Genomic DNA, 18,864 nt, shown 5'->3' with positions numbered 1-18,864 from the left:
TTTGCAAGCTTAATAGGTCCATTTATGGGCTGAAACAAGCATCTAGATCTTGGAACATCAGATTTGACACTGTTGTCAAGTCGTTTGGCTTTGATCAAAACGTTGATGAACCTTGTGTTTACAAGAAGATCATCAACAACTCAGTAGCTTTCCTGGTACTATATGTGGATGATATCCTATTCATTGGGAATGATGTAGGGTATCTGACTGACATTAAGCGTTGGCTAGCTTCCCAGTTCCAACTGAAAGATTTGGGTGAGGCACAGTATATTTTCGGGATCCAGATTATTCAAGATCGCAAGAATAAACGGTTAGCCCTGTCTCAGGCATCGTACATTGATTAAATGTTGATCAAATACAGAATGCAGGATTCCAAGAGGGGTTTATTACCCTTCAGGCATGGAATCGTTTTGTCTAAGGATCAATGTCCTAAGACACCTCAAGAGGTTGAGGAGATGAGATGGATTCCCTATGCTTCTGCTGTAGGAAGCTTGATGTATGCAATGTTGTGTACCAGACTCGATATTTGCTTTGCAATAAGGATTGTCAGTCGGTATCAGTCCAATCCAGGATTTGATCACTGGACGGTGATAACAGGTAGAAATGCACGTTATTATAGTGTTAAGTTATTAAACAATGAAGGTTTGCGTTGATAAAATATATAAAATTGCATCCAAAAAGTATTAAGTTCATAATATTGCGGTCGCATGCGTCCATCGCATGACAGTTAATTTATGTATTTTTATGCAGAATAAGCATTGATACAAGGCGGAAAATGCGATCACAAGAAATCAACGGTCGAGCGTAGCGTTACCGCAAGGCTTTGCGGTGATTTGCGCTCGCAAATATTTGCTCAAGAAGGATTGCCGCATAGAACCGACGCAACTTGGTGGACGCATCTAGGTGAAAAGCATAATAAATCACGATGGGATAGAAAGTTGATGACGATCGAGTCCGAATTAAGTTGACAAGCCGCTAACGAACTACTTTAGCAAGTACACTCAACTTTTCGGTGACAAATATTCGGTGCATCAGATAGAGAATTAATGTCATCCCATCAGTGCAATAATAAGAGAGAAAACACCTTTCACCTCGAAGCTCTATAAATACCAAAGGTGACCTTCAGTAAAGGAGTTCGAATAGTTAGATAATTTTCCCTTAGATAGAAGTCACCTTGTTTTAATTTTCCTTTTTACTTAGAAGGTGGAGTGATAGAAGGGAAGAGACACTGGAAGATCACTCTGGTCAGCTCGAGAGAGAACCCAGAGGTGTGGAAAAGCAGAGAGGGCCGACTCTCGTGAGAGCGAGACTATCTTTTGAACAAAGTAGAAAAGAACAATGTAAAAGCCTTGGGGAGCAAGAGATTGCTATCAAGCTCTTATTCTCATTTCGCATTGTTATTTTGTATTTCAACTCTATATCTATAAAATGGAACTTGCTTATCTACATCTGTTCACTCTCTTAAAAGTACGCATGAATAGCTAAATTTATCGAATGGGTTGAGAAGAACTAAGCTAACATAACCTAGGATCTTCATTGCATGCGATTATCTTGTCTTATGCTGTGCTCAATATCCCTTTAGAGCTACTTGAGAGAGAGTCTAAAGAAAGAACCTAAGACTTGAAAGAGCTAGGTTAGAATCTAGACTCGAGAGAGCGAGATTAGATCTGCATAAGCGAGAGATAGGAACTTAGAAATAAGCTTTGTTTGCCAACATGCATCGCATGCACCCTAGAGATAGGTTATGATATTATGTGGTCGCCTTGTATGTGTCAATGTCAATTGTCATCACATAAACAAGAATAGAGGCTTATGTGTAGGTCTTATAGACTTATCGCATATATCACATGCATTCTAAACTTAGAAGTTGTAGCATTTGCGTTGAGAGATGATTTGCTATTGTATGTGTGTTGCATGATCACATAACATGAACGCAATCGTAGGAAGTGTTAGCTGAACCCCTTCTCAACCCGTTCCCTGCATATTTATCGCATCTTCTGTATTATCAACTCTCGTCTTAACTCCGCCGCATACATTTATTTTATACCGGAAACAACAACCCAAAAATAACTCTTTGATTTAATGGTTATCATAAAGTCTTCTTGAAAATTATCACCACATATCATTTTCCTTAGTCCCTGAGTTCGACCCTGGACTTGCTAGAAAACTCAGTAAGATTTATACTTGGATTTTGCTGAGAAAACTTGTTGCACAATACATTCCCATCACCGCATTTCACTTCATTAATTTCACCGCATAAAATAACGCATCAAGTTTTTGGCGTCGTTGTCGGGGACTTCGGCAATTAAGTGTGCTAACGATAATTTTTCTGATTTCTTTGCAGTTCTCAATCTTTGGAAAATTACGACCCAGAGATTGAGAGAACGTTTCAACGAAGATTGAGAGATAACTGGCAACAACAACAACCAGATAAAGATGACATGGCGGAGCAGCCTGAAAACGGAGCACCAAATGAAAACAATGTATGGCGAATCCAATCCTACTGGCAAACTATCGTAATAGGCTCATTCGAGACTATGCATTGCCAAATCTCTACGATTTCTCTCTAGGAATCATGAGGCCTGCCCTTGATGGATCCCGATTCGAAATGAAACTGGTGATGCTGCAGATGATCCAGATTGTTGGACAAGACAGTGTGGCAAGGACCCGCACACTCACCTCCAGAGCTTCATAGAAATCTGCAACACTTTTGTGTTCCCGAATATCTCTACCGAAGAAGTTTGACTAACTTTGTTTCCATTTTCTCTGTGTGATCACTTCCTGGGAACAAATAGTAGAGAAGTTTATGAAGAAATATTTCCCATCAACTGAGAATTTCAGGAGAAGGAAATTAATAACCAATTTTGAACAGGACATGGACGAATCGCTCAGTGATTCTTGGGCGAGGTTTAAGAGGCTGGTAAGGGACTATCCACACAACGGATTACCAGGCTGTGGAGATCTTTTATCACGGATTAAACCCTGCTTTGCAGACCGCTGCCGCTGGAGGTCTGCTAGACAAAACATATGATAAGACTAAGAACATCCTCGATCGCATCTCTAAAAATCACGAGGACTGGAGAGAGAGCGCTCAAAGATTGAGAATAAAGGATAATGATGCAAATAATGGTGTTATTGCATCACTTCAGAGTCAGATGACTACGATGATGAACTTGATACAAGGAATCGCAATCAACAGCCCAACACCGCATAATGGGCAAGTGAACGTAATCAATCAGACTGCCGCAAGGTGTGCGACTTACGGTGAAGGATAGGCAATGGAGGAATGTCTGCAAAACCCACAGTCTATTTATTTTGTGAAGAATAATCCATTCTTTAACATCTACAACCCTGGGTGGAGAAACCACTCTAACTTTGCGTGGAAAAATCAGCAATAAAATTTCCAATCAGTGGCGCAAAAAGAAGGGCCACCCGAATTTTTCCCGCAAAATAACGGTCAGACAAGTAATCAAGCCAGTAGTTTGCAGCCACCACAATCTTCCTCCTTGGAAAGTTTGTTGAAGCAATATATCGAGAAGAACGAAACTGTGCTTCAAAACCAGCGACGTCTATCCGCAACCTGGAACTACAGATGGGCCAGATTGCAAGCAAGCTCAAGAACAGACCGTAAGGGGCCCTACCGAGTTCAACGGAACTCCCACGCAACCCAGGAGGAACAGGTAAAGAGCAATGTCAAGTTGTGACATTGCGGAGTGGAAAGACTATAGAAGGGGAGAAGAAAGAGCCTAGCCGGACTGCTCCAATTGCACTGGAACCTGAAATTGCGTGACTTGAGAAGAAGAAGAAGAAAAAGAAGCAATAGAGCCAGAGATTACGTCCACCTCAGAGCCAAAAGAACAGGGGATCGTGAGAGTACAGTTGCCACCTTTCCCACAGTGACTCAGAAAGAAGAAGAATGACGAGGTACAGTACCAACGCTTCATGACTATGTTAAAACAATTGCATATTAATATTCTGTTTACTGAAGCGATGAGGAGATGCCCGCATATCGAAGTTTCTAAAGGATATGGTGACCAAGAAGAGAGGCACTGGTAAGTTTGCCACGGTGGCTTTGACGCAAAGCTCAAAATCTATAATCCCACCGAAGATGAACGATCCTGGGAGTTTTACTATACCTTGCTCCATTGGAGGATTGTACATCGGGCAAGTATTGTGTGATCTTGGAACCAGCATCAACTTGATGTCTCTATCAATTTTTAAGCAGCTGAATGTGGGGCAACTTGCGCTCATGACAGTGACTCTCCAATTAGCCGATAGATCTCTGGTGCATCCAGAGGGGAAGGTGAAGGACGTGCTGGTCACAATCGACAAACTTATATTACCAGCCGACTTCATCATCTTGGACTACAAAGCCGACAAGAATGTGCCCATCATCTTGGGGCGATCATTTTTATCAATAGGTCGTGCTCAGATTGATGTGCACAAAGGAGAGATCATCTTGAGCGTAAATGGACAGAAGCTCAAATTTGACATTATCCGTGCCATGAAGTATCCTGATCAAGAAGATCTGAATGAATCTGGCGACGAAAAGAGTTTGAATGAAGAAGAAAAGCCTAACGATGAAAACGAAGATGAGGATGCGATCGCATCCATTGTTGCATGCAATGCGATCATAGAAAAAACAAACAAGGAAGATGAGATGATCGAATCCCAAGAAGAAGAACCGACAGCAAATAAAGAAAGAAAAACAACCACCAATAATAGAGCTGAAGACCCTGCCTAACCACCTAAAGTATTCGTTTCTGGGGCAGAATGAAAAACTATCGGTAATTATTTCCTCTGAGCTTAATGAAGACCAAGAGAATGCGCTGCTGAGCATTCTGAGAAAATATGTGAGAGCGATTGGCTGGACGCTCGCAGACATTCGAGGAATTAGCCCCACATACTATATGCATCAAATTCTTCTCGAAGAAAACCACAAAGGATCAATCGAACATCAGCGCAGACTCAACCTTGCGATGAAAGAGGTTGTAAAGAAGGAGATAATCAAGTGGTTGGATGCGGGCATCATCTATTCGATAGTAGACAACACGTGGGTCAGTCCCGTGCAATGCGTGCCAAAAAAGGTGGGATGATGGTAGTCCCCAATGAAAATAACGAGCTGATACCGTAAAGAATCGTCACCGGATGACATATTTGCATGGACTACTACAAGCTGAATGCGGCAATGAAGAAAGATCATTTCCCTTTACCATTCATTGACCAAATGTTGGATTGTCTAGCTGGAAGTGACTTCTACTGCTTTTTGGATGGGTATGTCGGTTATAATCAGATTATGATTGCCCCCGAAGATCAAGACAAGACCACATTCACCTGCCTGTATGGAACTTTTTCTTTTTGCTGCATGTCGTTCGGCCTCTACAATGCGCCAAGCACTTTCCAAAGGTGTATGATGGCCATCTTTTCAGAATATCTTGAAGACTCTGTAGAAATATTCATGGACGACTTCTCTATATATGGGCACACGTACGGAGTCTGTCTCGCCAACTTGGAGAAGATATCGAAAAGATGTGAGGAGACGAATAATAAATTATAGAAATACAAGTTATTTATACTGTGTTATTTAGATATTGCGGCTAAAAGAAAGGAATGTTGCGTCGATAGTATACAAATTAGCTAAGAAATGCAAAAATTATGAAATGTTGTCAATACACCTACTAACACCATTGCGATGGTAGAATAGAATGTTTCAGTTTCTGTTTTGCAGGAAATCAGTCACCGCATGCGTTCATGGCTCAAAGATGAAATGAACAACGCATCTACGTCGCATTGCGCCCATCAATCAAGAACGAAAAGATGATCAACACAATGACGACACATGCGACAATTGATCAAGAGCTTTAGCGATCAATGCAATTTCAACCGCATGCGGTAATAAAAAAACAACACCGCATGCGGCGATAAATCGAAGATGCAAAGAGCAACGCATTTGCGGGAGATTCTGACACGTGTACAACTTTCAGTTAAGCATTTCTGACGGGTTGATTGCGTAACAGAAGGAATTTTTCATCCCGCCATTTCAGGAACTACCATAACTATATAGTAGGGACCACAAATTCAAAGAGCCAAGGTCTTGTCTATAAATAGCTTCTTCAAATTCACTAAATATACATGTATACATAGAGACGTGCATATACTGATTCTGAAAGAGAGGCTGGTCTGAAGCGACTTACAGAGTAGATCCGGGAGAACCACGAGACAAGGCTGAGCGGTGAGTCTCCGAGCAGAGAATCCTTCCAATTTTCATAGCTGAAGCTCTTAGCGAAGGTCAATTGTATCGAGATAGCAAGACTGAGAGGGAAGCTTTCCTCTCCCCCACTTCCACACGCCGGCAAGCCCAATCTCCAATTGAGATCTGTGTCAAGACGTTGACACTCTTTCTGTATTTGTTTCTATCCTCTATATCATCTTCTGTATTCATCTTCTTTAATCCCTCATTCACGACATGTATTAAATGCTTAATTTTAGAATTAAATGTTATCATCATCACCATTATCATCTCTCTGTCTCTTTCCATACTTTTATCGTTCACTTTTTCCATGATGTGTTATTAATCCTCTGGGTAAATAACGAGAATTAAGCAAGTGAGTTAATTTGTGTTAAGAAATCAATTAAGTTTAGCTAAAGCATGCTCGATGGCATCTTCACCTGTGAGAGCAGAAGTGAAGATGATATTCCGCCAATCGAGAGAAGGTTGGAAGAATGCGTTAACTAAAGCGAGAAGTATTTCCAGAGATGGAAACAACCTTGCGTTCATCACATTCATCTCTGTTTCACCATAGAGATATGGGAACATGGCTGATCACCGAGAGGTTTACGCCAAGGGAAAGTGGAGCCTTAGTTACGTCTTTAATGTTGACAAACTTGCAATGTTTTTACTATTTACTCTTTCTCTTTCTGCTTCATTCATAAGACTTGTCATCGCATACATCAATTCTTTGTACAACTTCACAGTCAGTTCTCGACCTCAGTATCATGTATCATGTATCTTGTATCAAGTATCATAGTAGCTTAGGACTTTACTTATCAATGCATTTTTATTTCATTGCAATTTATATTTCTGTATAAACCAACATTCTTTATTCATTGTTAAAATTGGTCGCATGTATCACATAAATATTGCATTAACGAAAACAATCCCTGTGTTCGACCTCGGATCATTCTGAGAAACTTGCGTTGGAATTATACTTGGTTTCAGCGCAAAGAAACTTGTGACACGCACTACTTCATTGCATACTACGAGCATAGCACTATCAACGCATATATTTAGACGTAGTATCGCATAAAAATGTCTTTATCACAAAACACCTGAGACATGCGAGCGGGGGTGTCCTATACAAAAAGTTTGTATAAGACCTAGACCACGAGATGACTAGCCTCTGTATATAACGCCATTTATACTAGAGACTTGCATCTCACCTAAACGACCATAGGTGACACAACCTCAATCCTGAGTGTTTTGGGAACTTCTGCCTTTGAGGGCGGTCTTTGATTAGTATGGGTGAGAGTGGCCAGATTGCCAACTCAACATGCTTACCTTTTTGGGGACTTGTCTGATCTGGGAGATGGGAACTCAATCTACAAGATGGAATTCACTTCTTTCTCAAAGTAGGAATAAGTAGAGAGATTGCTCCCTTAAGGGCTGATTCCGGGGCTTGAACATAGTGGCCACAGCTTCTCTTTGGAAGAGAAGACTCAGTCATAGTAGGACTATGACTTATGTTCATTAGAGAGATTAGTGGTACTTAAGGAGACAGATGTAACTACAGGGGCGTAATGATTATTGGCCCAATTATACTTACGAGCGATCTGTGAAGAGTTATCGCATTGCAAATTGGTTAAGATGGACACATAAATATCTGTGGTAAGGAGAGTTTAGCTGTCAGTCTTTAGTGGAATGCCTGGCAGTTAACAGATGGTAGATCTCGTGACTAAAGAGTTTAGTCAGTTATTCACGTACCATTGGAGCTTCGAGCTACAGGTCCATAAGGTCCCCTTGGTAGCTCAATGGATTCAGTTGAGAATCATTTCTTGGTGTTGATTTGAAATGTTCAAATTGACAAGAGGTATTTTTATTATATATGATATAATCGGTATGATGTATGAGATACATCTAGTGGAGGATTGATGTAAATGAGATTTACATTAAGCACCATGGAATAGAAAAAGAACTATGGCTTATATGTTTCATGAGATGAAATATTAAAACTATAGGTTTTAAATATAGTATGATAAGTTGGTTATCATTTATATTTATAATAATATTAATTATTGGATAATTAATTCTTTTTCTTTAATAACCAATTAAGTGGGTGGTTATTGGATTTTCTTGGTAACCGTGAGATAAAAGAAAAATGGTTTTCCTAATTTTAGTAAGTTTTTGTCAAAAAATTAGTTTTGAGATTTCTCTCGGCAAAAAGAAACTCACAGCTATTGTCAAGTAAATATAGTTTTATAAACGACAACTTGGGCGAGCTAAACGATCGTGCAGTATTTACTAAAGGACAGCTTGCTTAAAGTAAACAATTGTGTAGTGTCTGTAGGCGACAGACACTAAGCTATGCGATGAGCTAAACGATCGCTTAGCTTTTGCTAGACGATCGCTTAGCTTTAGCTAAACGATTGGGCATCGACCTATACGATAGGTCTCCGTCATCTCTCACTTTCCCTATCGTGTACACAATTGGTACTTCCTCCTTCGTCTGTCTCATACCATGTCCGAACAGAGCCCACCCTCTGGATTTTCACACCGAGAATACCAAGGAAACCTTCTTGGTGGTGTCTTACTCAACTCGACCGTTGAGGTTCTGTGGAGGCCGTTCGTGCTGTTGGGGTGTTCGTGACCGAGGCGATCGCGGAGTTACAGTGCACAGTGTTCGTGCTGTGGAGCGGTCGTGTTATTCGAGCATTTGAGATTGCTGTGTTCGAGTGTTCGTGAGTAAGGAGCATGGAGAAGAGTCTACAAATGTTCGTAGAGTTTTCTCCTCGTTCTTTTGTAGTTGTTCATGCTGTAATTTTTGTATCAATTGCATAACCGCATGTTTTGTGTACGACTGTAAACGTAATGTTCATTCATGATTGTAATTTGGAATGATCTTATTTCCGCTGCTCATGAAAATCTCGAGTTCGATTTCCTTCATAACATGCTTACAATTAATTTTCATTCAATAAGGTAAGCCATAGAATATGCATAAGTCTCATGCTAAAAAAAGCATTTAATAAGAATTTAATAATTTCGTAGAAGAGAAAACAATACATATCAAACTCATTATCCTTTTGCTCTAAACTTTTTAAGAAAAAAAAAATACAAGGTTACAACAAGCATATAACTGAACAAAAAGCCAAATAATAGGCAATATCGATAAATGCCAAAAATAGATATTTAATCATTTCTCATGGGTATTCAATCTAATAGCCAATATAACTAAGAACTCAAATTCTAACCATTCAAAACTATTCAAGAGATATAATTTCCATAAATATACTAAAAGAATAATTATCTCAAGAATAAAAAAAATAAAGGTTACCAAATAAGTTATTTTATTTTGTCGGATTCAGGCAAGCCATACTAGTTGCTCCAATTTAAATTAATTCCTCATTTGAATTCCAAGCAACAATTGCTTCTTGAATCATACCTACAAATCTCAACCAAAAGATTTTGGTACCCATTTCATGGGTCCTCCATGGTTAGTGGGCAAGGGCTTTGAAACTCATTTCAAATTAGTTCCAAAATCACTAGAATTCATTTTTGACAAATAATAAATATGATATTTATAGCCAATTTTGCCACAAGAATAAAATACAACATTAGGCAGAATTTATTTTTAACCAATTGATTTTTCACAATAATTTTCTCAAAGAAATTCTTACTTGGAGCATTTTTCAATTTAAAACAATTTGGTTAATGTGACCTTTAACTCAATAATAACGACATGAAGGCACAAGTTTTGTTTTCACATGCACATCTCTAGCATTTACATGTCTACGCATAAATTTACCGTTATACATACATTTAGATTTAGCAAAGCAATATTTGAGCACAAACTTTGATTTTTCATGCAAGGATCTAGTTTTTTCGTGCTTATTCACAAAATTCACATTATGAGCACATTTTGATATTGCATGAATTTTGATTTTCTATGAATGCTTCTAACTTTTTCATGCTTTGGCACTAATTTAGATTCAACAAAATTAGAGATATTAGATGAAGCATCTTGAAACCAATAAGGGGTGACTTTAATAAAAGTAGTACTCTTCGAACTAGATGAATCATTTTCATTCACATAACACAATCCCCTTTTATCATTAAAAGATTTATCTATCTCAACAATTTTATCCAATTTTTGTGTATCACTAGTCAATTTCTTTATACTTTCTTTAGCACATTCAAGCTCATTCACAAGATTTGACTCTTTTTCACTTAGAGTTTTAATAAATTCATTTCTATCAAAAACATCATACTCAAGAAATTTAATTTTATACGAGAGAAAATTTATATTTTTTTAGAGAAGTATTATTAATTTCTAATTCAATAATTCAATTTTTCAAACTAACAATTTCATTTTTTAGTTTTAAAGAGAGATTATTTTTCTCATTTTTATTTCTCAAATCATTCAATTCAATTTTCAATTCACATGATAAAGGCTTGAGTTCATCATTCTCATTTTCAAGAAGCTTATTTCTATCATTCAATATTTTTTTCTCACCATAACAAGCATCAACATTATTATGCAACAACATATCATTAGCTCCATTTTTCAAGCAAGCATTTTCATCCATCAAACTTTTATTCTCAATAATCAAGACCTTATATTTTTTTGATAATTTTAAATATTTAGAGCTAACATTTTCAAGATCACATTACATGCTTTCAAATGCATCATATAATTCTTCATAAGTGAGATTTTTGAATTACCTATTTTTCATCACTTTCATCTTCAGAGTTGTTATCTGAATTGGCCATCGAGCATAAGAGGATTTATTACCTTTTTCTTTCTCTACTTTATAGATCTTGCCTTGATTTTGAGAATTATATTCTCCTTCGCATCAAATGAATCATTAGCAGTACAAAGAGAATTTTCTACACTATACATATAATCAAGAAAATTTCAAATGTCGTATGTATGTTCAAAATGTAAAATTTTTTATATACTTTTCCATCTAATGCACAATATATGATATTTATGGCTTTAGAATTAAAAGTAAACAACTCATTCTTCAATTGCAATTTAGACAACTCATTCTCACAAACATACAAAATCTTGAAATCCATAGTAAACATAAATTCTATCCTTCTATTTCTCCAAACATCATAATTTCTACTACCATAAAAAATGGAGGTCTATCAACACAATGATCTAAAGTTTCCATATCTTTAGCAATCAAGCTTTTCAAATAGTTTTTCAAAATATTAAGAAGATACTCAAGTCCCATAATAATATTTGAAATATAATTTTATCAAAAAAGTAACCTCTTTAATACCAATTGTTTGAGTAGATAACTCATCCAATAGATTTCAAATGAAAATTTTTTTGATAAAAAAGTTTGATTAATAACAAGAGCGACCTCACTCTATACTAATTATAAGATCGGTATGGCAACCCTAAGGGTGGATAGAGTTTATTAAAACTAATTAAAACTTTTTCTTAAAGTGGGCCCAATTAAGCAAATTAATAAACTTTTGCTAACTTATCAAGATTTTTATGTAAATGCATTCACTTCAAAAAGATCAATAAATTGACATAAACAAGTTCAAGGAAAAATTGCAACAATTAATTCTATGTGATGAAATCTATTAACAAATTTATTGAAAAATTAAATAGGAGATGGATAGAGAAATTGACACTGGTAATCCGACCTACATCCATTTCCCAAGCTTCTCTTGGGTAGAAGTATTTAACTCTTTCCACGACTTAAGGTCGAACTGCTACAACGTTCTTTTTTTCTGACGCAAGAACAAACTCAATCTTTTCCTCGGTTCAGGATCAAATCCTTACAACCATTTTTTTTGGGATCAAGAACAATCCTTACAATGGTTTGGAAATGAAGAACAACTTGACAAACTCTTTAAAAGAGTGAATTTACAAATTTTAGTTCACAACAAATCAGTTCTCACACCATAAAATAACTCTCTCAAGAAGAAGATGAAAAAAGAAAATTAAAGCTTAAAGAGGGCAACAATGGAAACTATATGGAGATGATTGAAAATTATGAAAATTGTTATTTTTAGTTTTGAAAAAGATGGAGAGTGTAAAAAGAGAGGGAAGAGGTGAAAACCAAATTCAATTTGGGTCATTGAATGTTGGTAAAAGAATATTGAATACTGGAGATTTAAACTCAACTAGGTGTTAACACAAACGAAAAATAATATAATAATATCATTTCTTTTAAAACTCAACAAAATAATAAATATCCACCAAGTGTCCAAAACTAGTAGACACAAATATAAAATAATATTAAATTCATTTTCTTTTTAAAAGTCATGTGACATTTCTCATTTGCTCCAAGTGACACCTTTCAATTGGTTCACTTTAATGAGAAAAATTTTGCCACACCATTTGCTCGAGATTTTTTTTCCGTTAAACTTGTTTAAGTCATATCTTATACGTTTGAACTCTGATTCGAATGATTCAAATTGCGTTGAAACCGCTGTTTCAAGCTTTACGTAATAGATACTTCAAAACACTCAAAGTAGAGGTTTTTTTTTTTTTTTTTGATTTTGAAGATATGGAAGAAGATGATACCCACAAGTGTGGATATAGAAGTTGATATTAGTTGAGAACTTTGATATCTTAGATTGGTGGAAAGGAAATTTTTTTAGATATAAAGTTCTTAGCAAAATTGTATGAGATCTTTTAGCAATTCCAGTATCCACAATTGCGTATGAGTCTGCATTCAATACTAATGGGAGAATAATTGATCATTTTCGTTCAACGTTAGCTCCATCTACAATTGAGGTACTTGTATGTACACAAAATTGGTTATGTTCAAAAGAAATTAGCATTGATCTTCAAAGATATTTGGAGGATATTATAATTATTGAAGAATGTTCGTATCTTTAAACATTCTTTCTAGACTTAAAGTATATTATTTATATGATTATTATGTTAACAAGTTTATAATTTTTTAGGCTTCAGAGCAGGTTTAGGGCAAAAACCAAGGAGAAGAATGAGAATGAGAAGAACGGGAAGGAGAAGGTGGCTTGAACAAGTTTTCTTTTATGTGGCTTAAAACTTTGAAGGTGGTTGTTTGAAGTGTACTTTGGAACTTTTATGTTATTGTTTATAGAACAATAAGTTTTATGTTTGTAGTACTTATTTTTGGACTTTGGAATTTTTAAGTTTATTGCTGTTGTTGAACTAGTAATGTAACTTAAAACTTCCAAGGTTGTCGTTTGGACTTTGGAACTTTTATGTTATTATTTGTAGAACAAGAAGTTTTATGTTTGTAGTACTCATATTTGGACTTTGGAAATTTTTAGTTTATTATTGTTGTTGAATTAGTAATGTAACTTAAAACTTCGAAGGTTATCATTTGGACTTTAAAACTTTTATGTTATTGTTTGTAGAACAAGGAGTTTTATGTTTGTAATACTTATATTTGGACTTTTGAATTTTTACGTTTGTTGTTGTTGTTGAATTAGTGCAATAGTCTAATATACTAGTAGTACCTAATACTTGCTAATTGTAATTGTTATTATTTAACTATAAACTTATTAATTTTTGTTATGTCTTGGAATTTCAAAATTGGTTTTCAAAAAACAAAAATATATTTTGAATACAATAATTAATTTAAATTCATTGTTTGATTGGATTTAAATGCAAAATTATATTTAGAAAGGGTTGTAAAAAAAAAGGAAAAAAATATTAGAAGGAAATTTTGAATTATAGAAATTTATAAAAAAAAGAGGGAGGAAAAAAAAAAAGGAAAGAACAGCAAAACTGCAAAATTGAACCGCATGGTTCGGTTCGATTCATATAATAAAATTTTAAAATTTTACAATTCGATTTGGTTTGAGTCTTAAATCCAAATCGAATCGAACTAAATAGTGAACACCCTAAACAGAAAAACAAAAAAAAAACATGATAATTGGTTAACATCTTAAAATTATATATATATATAAAAAATGAAAATGCATTTAGATAAAGATATGCAAGTAAATATAAATATAGATATGATGATTTACGTTTTTGTTTGTTCTTTATAATCAAAATAATAAAAATATGAATTAAGAAAAATATTTTTTTTTCCTTAGATTTTATAATGTTACAATTTTTTTTCTTGATATTTGAGCTTTATTTCAAGTTGATATCTAATTTCAGATTTACACTTTCAACATCGATTTTTCATTAAATACTTATTTCTGGTCTTTCTTGTTAATGTATGTTAATAAATTTAAAATAATTATAATGAATTAAGTTTTACATTTTTTATCACTTTTAAAATCAAATTCAAAATTTCACTTCATAATTATTTAAATTTAATTAAGAGATGTTGACTTCAATGTCGAAAGTGATTATTTAATAAAAAATTGATATTAAAAAGATAAAATCTTGAAATCTAAGTATCAAATTGAAATAAAATTTAAATTTCAAGACTAAAATTGTAACATTTTAAAATTTAGAGACTAAATTAAAATCAAATTCAAAATTTAAAAAAATTAAATGTGTACTATTTTAAAATTTAGAGACGAAATAATGACTAGGTCCAAAGTCGAGGTACTAAAAAAAAAAAATTCCCCCAAAAAACCAAGAAAATCTGAAATCTCCAATTCCTCTATTAATTCCCTCTTCCATCTTCGTCACAGCCGCACTCCGCCACGCCAACCCCATTCCCATCTTTGGTTCATTGGCAGCTGGTCGGGGATGGAGAAGAAGCGGAACAGTGAGATTAGGAAATCATCAGATTCGGAGCTTCCACCTGATAATATCATTCAGGTAATACTCTCGAAAGTCCCTTTATTCAATTTGCCCAGTTGCAGGCTCGTATGTAAAGCATGGAACAATCTGGTTTTAACTTGTAAGTTTGATCCGCCACTCTTAATTTCCAGCCTCTCGCTTGCCTATGATTGTCCCTCTCGCAATCTCTATTGTATGGACTTCAATCTTAAATATTTGGAAGGAATGAGTAGTGTTGTCTCATTTACCTTCCATCCTAAATTTTTCACCAGTTCCATCTCTATTATCAATTCCTGCAATGGACTCCTCTCCCTTCTTATCTCGAAAAGAAAATCAGGATCACCTATATCTTATGTTCTTTGCATATTAAATCCCATGACAAATGAGTACTTCAAATTTCCTGCCGAGAAATCGAAAACACATTGTTGTTGTGGTAGACCCTATAGCTACGGATTAGGATTCAGTCCTGAAACAAAGCAGTACAAAATAGCGAGAACCTCCTTTCTACGTGATGAATCCACTACCTCTGTAGAGATTTTTGCATTTGGCACTACTCGCGAATGGACCCCTGTTGGGGTTTTGCCTTCTCTTGTCGTTGAAGACCATGGCGTTTATTTCAATGGAGGCCTCTACTGGACTGTAGACGAGCTGCAACCACGCGATTCTAATAATGCCATTTACCGTTTGGATATAGAAAATGAGAAACTGGAGAAAATTTCATGTCCCCACTATGGCGGTGGTCATTTTTTCTTTGGAGTTTTTGATGGTACCCTCTATCTAACTACTTACACTGGCACCGTCGACAACATTTACCAGGTGTGGAAGATGGAAGAAAATTTGTCATGGATTAAAGCATTTGTTTTATCTAGACCAGAAAATTTGCGTCATCCTGAGCATGACCAACCTTGGGGAGTATCTCAGCTCCAACCCATCAAAGTTTGTGAAGATGGGAAGATATTGTGTCTTCTTGCTGGATTCCTTTTAATACTGTATGACCCCAAGACTAAGAGGGTGAAGATATTGACGAATCAAGATGTTGAAACTGAGAGACATTTGCACGTTCATCAGATTGACTCCTCCAATTTTAATTCTCTCCCCAACATTTTGGCAGGAAAGAGTTGAAGGATGGTAGGACTTTTATTAGTATTATTATTTTTATTTTTTGGGGGGGTGGGGGAGTTTATGCAGTGAGTATTAGTACATTATTAGGTGGTAATTTGTTACAGCACTCTTAAAATCAATATTCATAATGTTAAGTTTCAGTTGATTCAACCTGTATACCATAAATCTCCATATTTGAATCATGCTGCGAGTGAATCCGTGCCACATTATAATGGTGTTCGTCTTCACTACCACTTGGAAGTATTTGCTGCTGATTGCTTAAAATGTTGAGGTATTATTATGGTATTTTGAATTTTGGCTCAATCCCTTGCATGATCTTTTACATATATGGATTTTACCTCTTTTACGTCTCTCGAGATCTCCCATCCTAGGAATATTTTATTTCCCCCAGTTGTCTCATCTCAAACTTAAATTTCATATATTCTTTTATCTTGTTTTATGTCTTATCTATTGCGGCGAACAAGGAGCATCTCCTTGACATCTATCATGAGGTACGTTTCTCTCCCTTTTGATGTTGTATAAAGCCAATCTCGAGCACAGACTAATCAATGGGATTGTTTTAAATTATAAAAGGACTTCTTAGTTGACATATTATTGACTGTGAACTCTCTGCTTTCACTTTTGGCTCATAGAAAAAGTCCTAAATTTTCAGTTGAATATGAGCTTTAAAGAAAATTCTGATATGATCAACATTGTCTATGGATGATAATTTAAGGTCACTGTGTCATGCAATGTTGAACTGAGATTGTTGGCATCAAAGGGATTGTGCAAAATGCAATGGTGTCCCTTTGCTGATGATTGTTGGGGAGACTAACACCTTGTTCAAAATGCATTAGTGTTAGCCCAAGAAAGCTTCAAATGCCCCCCTTCTACACTAAGGTCCTCGGTTAAATATTCAGGCAAAAATCCTTTGACCTAATTGAATCTTTGCCTTTGTTAGGAGGTTGAGGTTTGAAAGAAACTCTAGAATCTTTCGTGATCAAGAAACTAGCAATGGTTTTTTTTTTTCTTTTTTGGAATTTGATTACTCTTTTTGCTTCAACTTGGTCTTCTACTTCTAAATTCTTTTGTAAGTATATCCTAAACCTAACCCCAATTTATACTAGTTGGGCCCTTTTTCTAATTCCTGGAAGTTGTTTTTGTGGGGATACCTCATCTCCCCCTTTTTATTTTTCTCCTTGATGATGCTTTTATGTTTCTTACATGTTTTGAAAATGTTAATGATAGATGTAATTTGTATTTACCTGAAGATAGCAACAACTGTTATTACAGCCCATGCCAATAATTGATGATACAAAATCTTGTATCAAGTTACTGCTAAGTTTGCTCAGGAAAAAAAAAGTTACTGCTAAGGTTATGTGATATGTCTTATTTACCGATGAGGATCCCTTTAGTTCAATAACAATGTTTGCAAGTGTATCCCTATTTTATGCTTTTTAATTATTCAGTATTTAATAACATATTCTGAAATAAAATATCGTGTATTGTATTATTAATTAAGACTACTTGCAACGTTTACTTTCTTTTAAAGAAGTCTCAGTTACTCACTGTTATGAGAAACTCTTGTCTAATCTTTTTATTGTTTAAATTGGAATCTTGATTGGAAAGAGATACCAATCATTTTTGCTTTTAGATGTTAAAGCAAGCTGGTCCAAATCATATTAGTTTGGAAATGTTGCATTTAGGTTGGTAAATAAATAACAGTTTGCTCATATTTTTTAATCTTGTGAGTCATTTTCTTTATTATTTGTTTCAACTAAGCCTTTGATGTGACTTATTCGAGATGGTACCTAGCAACTCTTACATATGAAACTTCTTGCATAAAGATAGATTATCCTATGCTATAATGTGATGGATTTATCAATTTGATTTTTCTTTTTCTCGTATCACAGAATGATGCAATGGCAGATATCACCAGTATATTGTTGTCCTAATTTTTTAGCAGTCGATTATTTTATTTGTCAAACTTAATTTTGGATGAGTAGAAGGGAGGGTTGTTCATTTTACTATGTTATGAGCTTTGGGGAGGATTTCATCGTAGGGTCTATTAAACTAATCTGGCTTGGACACACGGAAAATAAAAATCAATTGAAACAGAGTGCTAGGTTTTGTTCTAGTTTGTTTTGTGTTTCAAGTCTGGTTTATGTGCATACATTTTGAGGCCTTTTTTTTTGTTAGTTTCTCTTCTTCCTCCTCTGAAGAAGATGATAGATATTCTTTTGTTGTGCCTTCTTGGTTCTCCTCGGTATTAAGTGAGGAGGTTTGTGGTTTGCTTCTGGGTTTGTCTGGTTGGTTTATACCAACTCTTTTCATTGTGCTGCTCAACCGATTCACGGTTTATGCCTTGTATTTCCACTCTGCCTACAAATATGTGCCTACACTGAATTCATCATGATCCAAATTTTCTGTTAGATTTTATTCTCGTCTATTCAAAAAAACGTAGAAGTGAATGGACTATATTATCACAGACCAGGGATGCATTCGAGATCTTGTTGGATGATATTAGTTTATCCTTTTATTTGAAATGTTGGCTTCAGTTATGTGAATCACATGTATAGTTTTCACTATTTTGGTTGTTTTTCTCTTATCTAATTATTTTGACAATCGTCATCTATTGCTAATCAAGAAAATGTAGTAAATAGACCACCAACTGCTTTGGTGCTTTTGATACTAAGTAGTTCTCTCACTGTCCCTATGCATTCTATTAGAACCAAATGTCAATCGAAAATTCGCATGACTTTGATATTAAAGGTGTGTTTGGAATGCATTTTCAAGTGTTTAATTTAAAAATTATGTTGTTTTAGAAAAAATTGGAGCGTTTGAC

General features: G+C 35.3%; 1 protein-coding gene across 1 annotated transcript; it reads left to right on the top strand.

The window, feature by feature from the left end:
* Positions 1 to 14,757: 14,757 nt before the first annotated feature.
* On the top strand, positions 14,758 to 16,196 carry LOC120074652 (F-box protein At3g07870-like). Its single transcript, XM_039027843.2, has one exon. It carries the CDS (start codon positions 14,886 to 14,888, stop codon positions 16,038 to 16,040), a length of 1,155 nt encoding a protein of 384 aa, XP_038883771.1. The 5' UTR covers positions 14,758 to 14,885; the 3' UTR covers positions 16,041 to 16,196.
* Positions 16,197 to 18,864: the final 2,668 nt, after the last annotated feature.

The sequence above is a fragment of the Benincasa hispida genome, chromosome 3, assembly GCF_027475165.1.
Source record: "Benincasa hispida cultivar pf3 chromosome 3, pf3_genome.v1.1, whole genome shotgun sequence".
Classification (NCBI taxonomy): domain Eukaryota; kingdom Viridiplantae; phylum Streptophyta; class Magnoliopsida; order Cucurbitales; family Cucurbitaceae; genus Benincasa; species Benincasa hispida.
This window is presented reverse-complemented; position numbering and strand designations above follow the sequence as displayed.

Excerpts from the sequence above, each read along its gene's own strand:
- LOC120074652 (XM_039027843.2), top strand. The coding sequence starts at position 14,886 with ATGGAGAAGAAGCGGAACAGTGAGATTAGGAAATCATCAGATTCGGAG.